The sequence below is a fragment of the Apteryx rowi genome, unplaced genomic scaffold (genome assembly GCF_003343035.1).
Source record: "Apteryx rowi isolate R43461 unplaced genomic scaffold, aptRow1 scaffold_975, whole genome shotgun sequence".
Taxonomy (NCBI): domain Eukaryota; kingdom Metazoa; phylum Chordata; class Aves; order Apterygiformes; family Apterygidae; genus Apteryx; species Apteryx rowi.
In genome coordinates, this window is record NW_020451288.1 from 110,959 (window position 1) to 119,394 (window position 8,436).

The following is an 8,436-nucleotide window of genomic DNA, read 5'->3' on the forward strand; positions in this document are numbered from 1 at the left end:
AGGGGGAGGCGTCGGGCGGCGTCGGCGTCGCGGGCGGCGTTGCGGAACTTCTTGGCGAAGGGCCGGCCGCCCTGGATGTAGGTGCGGTAGGCGCCGGCTTTGTGGGGCCGGTGGCGGATCCACTCGCTGAGCGTCTCGATGGGCGAGCCGTTGACGCACCACTCGGTGACGCCGAACTGGCGCAGGTGGGCGCGCGCGTGGCTCGCCAGCGCCTTGCGGTTCTCGAAGTAGAGGCCGCACAGCTCGCAGCAGGCTTCGCTCGCTGCGGGCACGGCGGGCCGTGAGCGGCGGCGGCGGCGATGCCACCCGCAGCCACCGGATGCGAATCCCTCCCCCCATCCCGCGCTCCGTCTTTCGCCCCGCGGGACGGCGCAGGACCCGGCTGGGTTTAGGGAGAGGGGAAACGCTCCGAGGAGCTGGGTGAAGACGGCCGCTCGGCGGCTTCAAGCCGATGCCGCCCTCCTTCTCCTCCTCCTCCTCCTCCCTGGTGCCCCGCGGAGGTACCCGGAGCGAGGAGGAACCCAGAGCGAGAAGGCCCCTCCATGGCTCATTCCCAAGCGGAGAGGGGATGCCGGGCCAAGCCGGCTGCTCCGCTCAGCGGCTTCAAGCTGATACCGCCCTCCTTCTCCTCCTCCTCCTCCTCGGTGCCCCTCGGAGGTACCCGGAGCGAGGAGGAACCCGGAGCAAGGAGGAACCCGGAGCGAGGAGGCCCCTCCATGGCTCATTCCCAAGCAGAGAGGGGACGCCGGGCCAAGCCGGCTGCTCCGCTCGGCAGCTTCAAACCGATGCTGCCCTTCTCCTCCTCCTCCTCCCCGGCACCCCATGGAGGCACCCGGAGCAAGGAGGAACCTGGAGCAAGGAGGCACCCGGAGCAAGGAGCCCCCTCCGCAGCTCAATCCCGAGCGGAGAGGGGACGCCGGGCCAAGCCGGCTGCTCTGCTCGGCATCTTCAACCTGATGCCATCCTCGTCCTCCTCCTCCTCCTGGGTACCCCGCGGAGCCCCCTGGAGCGAGGAGGCACCTGGAGCAAGGAGCCCCCTGGAGCGAGCAGCCCCCCTCCGCAGCTCACTCCTGAGTGGAAGGGGGATGCTGGGGCAGTGCCCAGCTGCTCCGCTCGGCATCTTCAACCCGATGCCATCCTCCTCCTCCTCCTCCCAGGTGCCCCRTGGAGCCCCCCGGAGGGAGGAGCCCCCTCCGCAGCTCGCTCCCAAGTGGAGAGGAGACGCCGGGGCAGCGCCCGGCTGCTCCGCTCAGTGTCTTCAACCCGATGCCACCCTCCTCCTCCTCCCAGGCGCCCTGCGGAGCCACCTGGAGCCCCCCAATCCGCGGCTCGCTCCCGAGCCTCCTTCCCTACTTACACGTGTGCGCCGGCTTGTCGTGCAGCGCCTTGGCTTTGAAGGGCAGCTCCGTCTGGATGTAGGCCTTGTGCTTCAGCTCGCCGTGGCCGCCCAGCCGGTCATCCGGAAGCGGCCGCTTGGTGGCCAACGGCGTCAGGAAACCGCCCTGGGGTTTGCCGGAGAGCGGCGCCAACGAGAGCTCCCGGCCGACGCCGGAGGCGCCGGCTCCCGGTTTGCCCGTCCGGCCGCTCAGGGGAGGCAACGCCATGGAGGACAACATCTTGCCGGGGGATTTGGGGTCCGTGCCGTCCTCGCCCAAGGATTTAGGGGGTTCGATGGTGGCGGCGTGAGGTTCCTTCTTGATGACGCAAGGCTTGGACTTCTTCTTGAGGATCTCGCGGAGCGTGTCGATGGGCGAGCCGTTGACGGACCACTCGGTGACGCCCATCTGCCGGAGGTGGGAGCGCGCATGGCTCGAGAGGCCCTTGCGGTTCTCGAAGTACTCGCCGCAGAACTCGCAGCGGATGTCTCGCACCGGGTCGGCTCGGGAGGCTGCGCGGCAGGGAGAGGGGCGGCGTCGGGGAGAGGCGGCCTCCGCCCGCGGCCCCCATCGCCGCCGCCGCCGCCGGTGCCACCCGCCGGCCGAAAGCGTCTGGCCGCCGGGAACCTCCCGGCACGGACCCGAAACGCCGGGSAGAGGGTTGGACCCCCGTTTCGGAAAGACGCGGAGCCCCCGTCCCCTCCCCGGCTGCGAGGGAGCCGGGTCMCGCTCGGCCGCCGGGCACTTACAGAGGTTCAGGGGAGACATCTCCTCCCGCGGGGACCAGGCTCGGTCRGACGGGTGGGGGTCTCCGTGGAGCCCTCCCGACATCATCTCCCGCTTGATTTCCACCCTCAGCTGGTCTTGTTTGAGCTTCTTCTGCAACGAGGGAGGAGAAAGGCCTGCAAACATCTTCCGGGCAGTGGGAGGTGGAGACGAGGTAGGAGACTGCCCCATGGGGCTGCCCGGCTGCTGGACCTTCTTGGCAATGGTGGGGATGTGAAGCTCTCCGGGCCCGCGAGGCTCCAAGGACCCCACACCGCCCARGAGGCTCTTGGCCATGGTTTTTTGCCCGGCGCCCGAGGGATTGGAGGTGCCGCTCCGAGGCTGGGCTCTGCGCTTGAGGATCTCCCGCAGCGTGTCGATGGGCGAGCCGTTGACGTACCACTCGGTCACCCCCATCTGCCGGAGGTGGGAGCGCGCGTGGCTCGAGAGGCCCTTGCGGTTCTCGAAGTACTCGCCGCAGAACTCGCAGCGGATGTCTCGCACCGGCTCCGACCCCGAGGCTGCAACGAGGAAAGGGACTCGGGTTTGACCGCCGCCGGCGGGCCGGAGACGCGACGGACCGATGGATGGACGGATGCAGCCCAGCGGCGCCGGCGAGAACGGGGAGAAGCACGAAGCCGAGGCGGCGTGTCCGACGCGAAGCCGAGCCCCGAGCCGGCTCGGAAGCGAGCGGCTTCAAACCGTAGCGCGATTCCCCTCCCCGGGAAGGGCGCAAGCCCCGGCGGAAGAGCCGCGCTGCTCCGTTAAGCCTCAGCCCGGAGAAGGCGAGCTCCGCTCACGCCGCGGGCGCCCGAGCCCAGCAGCGCCGCCGCCATCCGGGCCRGCCCCGACCGCGTGGTGCGTTTCCAAGGCCGGAGAGGACGGCGAAGCGGGACAAGATTTTTCTTTGCGGCCACCGGAAGCAAGCTGCGGGCCGAGCCATGCAACATCCCAGCGGGAAAAGCTTGCACAGCGGCGAGACTCACGCGCTCGGCACTGGCAGCTCCCGGAGAAGAGCACACGGCTTAACCGGTCCCTATCYGCCCTCCCTCGGGAAAGGGGAAGGGAGAAGGTCCCTGCTTGCCGCGTTGGGACGGGGGACAGGGGGCAAATTGAGATGGATCCCTGCCCGGAAAGAGGGGTTAGACCCTGCCACCGGCCTGTTGGCCCGAACCCAGGGAACGAGGGAGACCTCGGACAGAGCGGATAATATCCGGGCGAGACAAGAGCGGCACGCACGGCCCTTCCCAGCCGCTTCGGGGCACCGAGGAAGGAACCGCGGCGGCGGACGGCGCCGGGGCGAGAGCGGAGCGAGAAGATGCTCGAGGCGGATTTTTACGGCAGGAGGAACAGAGGGGGAAAGGGAAGGGGGGGGGCAGGAAGCCGGTTTAATCCCTGCCGCGGCCTAACGGGAGCGTTAAAGGGAGCCGGCCGCGTTTCCGGGCGCCGCGAGAGCGAGGCCGGGAAGGGCGAAGGGCAGGGAAGAGGAGGCAGCGACGAGAAAGGGGGGGAACCTACAGCCGTCGAGCGGAGGCAGCGCAGCGTCCGAAGCCCAGTAGGCGCTGGAAGCGAGCCCCCGGTGGCCGTGCGGACCGACGCCGGCCGAGAGACGGCGCGCCGGCGCCTTCGCTTTCTTGGCCGGCGGAGGGGAAGGAGGTAGGAGCCGGGCGGCCTCTTTGCGCGCAGGCCGCGGCGGGAAAGCCGGCTTCGCCCGCGCCGTGGGAGCCGCTGCAGCTGGGCTCTTAGAGCCGGGCTTAGGGGGGCTGCCGGCCTCGCCGAACGCTTTCCTCGCGCTAGGGAGGAGGGAGGCCAGGCGGCTTTTGAAGTCTTCGCTTTTGACGAGGTCATTTAACACGTCAATGGGCGATCCTTTAGCATCTGGGTCATCCACTCCCAGGTGTCTCAGGTGGGCTCTAGCGTGACTGGACAAGCCCTTTCTGGTTTCAAACCAGGCGCCACATAACTGGCAGTCAATGTCTTTGCCCGAGTCGCTAGCTACAGCTGCGGAAAGAAAACACATTTATCACAATACGTACGGTCAGCGAAGAGCCGGGCTCGGCCGGGCGCCGCGGCTCCCGCACGGAGGGTTTGGCGCTCCGGCGGCTTCGTTAACGGGAGGCCCTGAGGGTGAGGAGGGCGGGTGGGAGCGGGGCCGCGCGGGCTGCTTTGCCGGCGTTTCGGCTCGCCGGAGGGTGACGGCTGCCGTTAAAAGGCGGYGAGAAACGGGGCAGAGCAGCCGCAGGGCCGGGCGGCGCGTTTTCCGCGTCCTCCAGCAGACGCCTTTCCCGGCAAGCTGCTGGCGGAAGCCGTCGGCGAGCGGTGACGCCGAAGGGTTTCAGGTGGGGGCGAAGCGAGGCGCTACCCGGCACGGAGCCCCTTTATGGCTCGCGGAAGAGCGGCGAGAAACCCAGCGGGTTTAGCGAATCCCTGGCCTCCGGGATTCAAGGGATTCGGGGTCATCAAGCCGCGCTCGGCGCTTCCGGTAACGAGGGGAGGCCCGAACGCGGCCGACGCCAGGACGCTCGCTTCCGCGCCTGCCAAACGTGGGGGCGATTTCTAAAAGGAAGCGTCCCAGGAGCGAGGCGATTTGCACGACACACAAGGTCTGTCCCGCATGCCCAGCTTTTCCCAAGGAGCCTGGCTTTCCCAAGGAGCCCAGCTTTTCCCAAGGAGCTGGCCCGGCTGGTGGAGACCCCGCGAGGCAGCACGGACAGAGCCGGGCGCCGCGCCACGACCACCCGCGCGCAGATCCTTCCGTGCGAGGCCGGGCGAGCTGGGGAAATCCGCGTGTGGATACCGCCGCCGCGCAAACGCTCGCGAGCGCAGCTCGGATCCAGCGATCCGGGTTTCGTCTCGGCACGGCCCGGGCAAGGAACCATGGAGGCAGGCGGCAGAGCGGACGTTGGGGCTCGCCGCCGACTCGCTCACCCCACGGCCGAACCGCAAAGCCCCAGTTCCGGCCGCGGCAGCATCTTCCGAGCGCTTAGACGAGCCGTTCGCAGCGGTACCGACCCGGATGTGGGCCGTTCYCTCTGCCGGAGGCGGATGGGGCTCGCGGAGCAGCGTTACGGCTCTGCCGGGAAGGCCCGGCGATGAGGATGAAGAAGGAACGGGCCGGAGAGGCCAAACGCCCTTTCAAGCGCGTTTACCAAGAGGTTCCCGGCAAGACTGAGCTCTGGGATAAAGGGGGGCAAGAGCCGGCTGCTGCCGGAAAGTCGTTCTGGTCTCAGCGTATCGGAACAAGTCCCCCGCGGAGCTTATGGATGAAGAGGGAGAGCGCCAGGATCCCGGTCCCGAGGCGTCTTTCCGAGCGCGTCCTGCCTGGAGGTGGCACCTCAACGCGCTGCCGGGTTTTCCCCACCGTGGAGGCTCCCACCGCACCGATTCGGCCGCAAAGGCACCGCCGCAGTGCCGGGAAAAGCCTCCCGTGCTCCGCAGGGAGCTTCCTAGCGCTCTCCGCYGCACCCGGAGRGCCCTTGGCCTCTCCGGGGGACRCAGYGGGCRTGGGAYGGTGCCGGGAGAAGCACGGTGCTCTCCGCCAGCCCGGAAGGGTAACGCCGCAGGCCGGAACGGGCTGCCGAGCGAGGAGAGAGAAGCAGAGGGATCCGCGTGCAAGCGCGTGGCCGTGGAAAGACTGGGATTCATAAGAGGAGACGATCCGCTCGATCCCGGGCCGGAGAGGGAGGCGCAAAGAGCTCGGAGGGCCGAAAGAGCCAGCGAGGAGGAACAGTTTTACCGAAATCACGGCGGGCGGCGACCGCGAGCGCCCGTCRAAGCCAGGCAGGGGCGACGATCGCCTTCCCACGCCCGGAAACGGCGCCGACGCCGAGCGTAGGGCCGCCCGGGCTGCCAAGGAGCGCGCCGGAAAAGCCCGGCGTCCCCCAACCCACCACCTTGCTCGAGGCCTAAGGGGAAAGAGCGAAGGTTTAAAACCAAAAAAAAACCAAACTCACTTAAATTGAGGGGTCCTTCCTCGTCCGCCTGCGGCCACTGCGCTTTGGGCGAGCTCTGCAGCGGGCTCAGGGAGAGCTTGGAGCTCTTGTCCTCGGGGTTTTTCGGAGACGGGGAACCCGAGAGGGCGGCCGGCACCTTCTTGAGGACGGGGGAACCCGGTTGCGAGAGGCTCTTGGAGAAACCCGGGGGCGATTTGATGGCTTTGTTGACGGGGCCGTCGGGCGGGCGGTCGCCGCCTTTGCCGAGCGCCAGCAGGGAGGGCCGGGGCGAAGCGGAAGCGGCGGAAGCGTCTTTGGGAGAGCCGGATTTCTTGGCGAGGGCGGGCRGCAGGGGGCCGCCGTCGCCTTTGCCCTTCTGCTTCATGAGTTCGTAGAGGAGGTCGATGGGGGCCCCGCTGCTCTCCGACTCGGCCACGCCGAGCTGCCGCAGGTGGGAGCGCGCGTGGCTCGAGAGGCCCTTGCGGGTTTCGAAGCAGGCGCCGCACACCTCGCACGTCGTGAGGTTCTGGGCTGCAGTCGGGGCGGGGGAAAAAGGAAAAAACAGGGAAAAAACAGGGGAAAAAAAGAAGAAAAAGAACAAAAGAAGAGAGAGAAAGTCAGGGCGAGGCGGCAGCAGGCACCAGGAGCAGCGTCCGGCCAGCTCCTTGCGGGCACGGCGTCCGTCCGAGCGGAGATTTTTCTTAACCGCCCCCCATCCGCCTTCCTGTGTGCGTAAAGCTCCTCTTCCCACCACCGCAGCGGCCAGGGATAAATTAGGGAAGAGGGAGCGGAGCGGAGCCGCGGAAGGACAGAGAACTCTGCCGGCATCGCCGCTCAAGGGAACGTTTTTGGGCGTGTTTTCGAGGTGCCGGGGGGGCTGCGAGCCGCGGGCAGGCTCTGGAGCCCAGCAGCGAGGGTCTGAGGAGCCTCGCTGACCCCCACAGCCTTTTTGGGAATCTTTTTCCCTGGAAAATAAAGTAGAAGGCTGAGGAGGGGGCAACTGAAGGGGTCTAAGGAAGATTAAAAACTCACGTCGGTTCTACCGAGCTTCGGAAAGCTGCTGGTGCCAGGGAAAAAGGGAGGCTTAAACCAGCGATACAAGAGCAAAACCCAACCGGCCTCTTCCAGAGGGGAATTCAGCAAAAGTGCCTGAAAATCCTCCTGGATCAGGTCAAACCACCCCCTGTCCGGAGCCCCAACTCCGCCCAGCATGGGGAACCCTTCCGACGTGGTTTCTCCCGCTTTATTTTCCGCGATTCCAAAGCCTCGCGGCGCCGGATCCCCCACGGCTGGGATGTAACGCGTGCCGAAAGGAAGGGCCCCGCACGCTCCGACAGCTCAGCGGGTCTTGCCGAGGCACAACGGCCTCGGATCGCTGCCAGCCGCCACCCGGGCTTTGGTGGCGGAAGCGGGAATCGAGCCTTGAAAACGCCAAGGCTCATAGAGAAAAACTCCGGAGCGTCTTTAATCCCAGCTGCAACCGGATTCAAGTCCGGCCTAGCCGGACAGCAGCTTCCCAAGCGCCGCTTCCCTGCTGCAAAGCCACGAGCGAGGTGCCGACGGGAGCTCGTTTCTCCCTCGCCGCGATGGAAACCCGCGGATCGGCCGTCCGAGGAAGGAGACGGCGCGGGGACGGTACTCACTTTTGGAATCCTGAGGCTCCGGCTTGTTCCCAGGCGGCTCAGGAGACAGTTTGGTCCCTATCCTGCTCGGGGGCTGATCCAGCTGCCCGGCGGGAGCGCTCTTCTTCGGCAGCGGCGGCGAGCCCACCTCCATGGCCACCAGCTCCTCCTCCTCCGGAGCCAGGACTGCCAAAGGAAGGAGACGGTGAGCTCCGGAACGGGGACGTGCCAAGAGGGGGGGAGAACCCCAGGGGAGACGGCCGCTCCCTTTACAGATGTTTAAGCTACTCCATAACCAGATGTTGGCGGCTAAACCCGGGGTGGGGGGGAACCTACAGGGGGAGAAAAAGCTGACACGGTCCCTTTGGAGAGCGAATCCCTGCGGAAGTTTTCATGCTTTCCGAGCGGGCCGGGCCAGCAGGGACCAACGGGAACCCGGCAGGACTCGGCGGCGGCGGCGGCGGCAGCTCCCCGTGGCGAGGCCCAGCCCTGCCGGCATCCGGCTGGCGGGTATCCAGCGGGATGGGGGGCCGCGGCGGGCTCGTCCCGCACCGGGGAGGGGGCAACGCCGGTGCTCGGGGGGGGAGGGGGGCGCGATCTGTCGGGATTTTGCTTTCCCGGCTCGGTTGCTTCCTCGGAGCCGCCCAGGCGGATGGGGGTGAGGGGGACGGAGACGCTTGGCGAGCGGCGCCGGGATGGTGACAGGAACCGGGTGCTGACGCGGCGGCGGCGAGGGGGGGG

General features: G+C 67.7%; 2 protein-coding genes across 2 annotated transcripts in view; both read right to left on the minus strand.

The window, feature by feature from the left end:
- Window positions 1–718, minus strand: part of LOC112960548 (protein Wiz-like) — a 4,114-nt gene extending 3,396 nt beyond the window's left edge. Inside the window, exons 1-2 of the mRNA XM_026054928.1 lie at window positions 616–718; window positions 18–262 (exon numbers count right to left, since the gene is read on the minus strand). Of these exons, the coding sequence (XP_025910713.1) occupies window positions 18–262; window positions 616–718 (348 nt within the window). The remainder of the gene's footprint in view (window positions 1–17; window positions 263–615) is intronic.
- A 631-nt stretch (window positions 719–1,349) lies between these two features.
- The window catches only part of LOC112960552 (protein Wiz-like), a 51,245-nt gene continuing 44,158 nt past the window's right edge, over window positions 1,350–8,436 (minus strand). Inside the window, exons 6-9 of the mRNA XM_026054933.1 lie at window positions 7,717–7,881; window positions 6,095–6,604; window positions 2,126–2,662; window positions 1,350–1,888 (exon numbers count right to left, since the gene is read on the minus strand). Of these exons, the coding sequence (XP_025910718.1) occupies window positions 1,350–1,888; window positions 2,126–2,662; window positions 6,095–6,604; window positions 7,717–7,881 (1,751 nt within the window). The remainder of the gene's footprint in view (window positions 1,889–2,125; window positions 2,663–6,094; window positions 6,605–7,716; window positions 7,882–8,436) is intronic.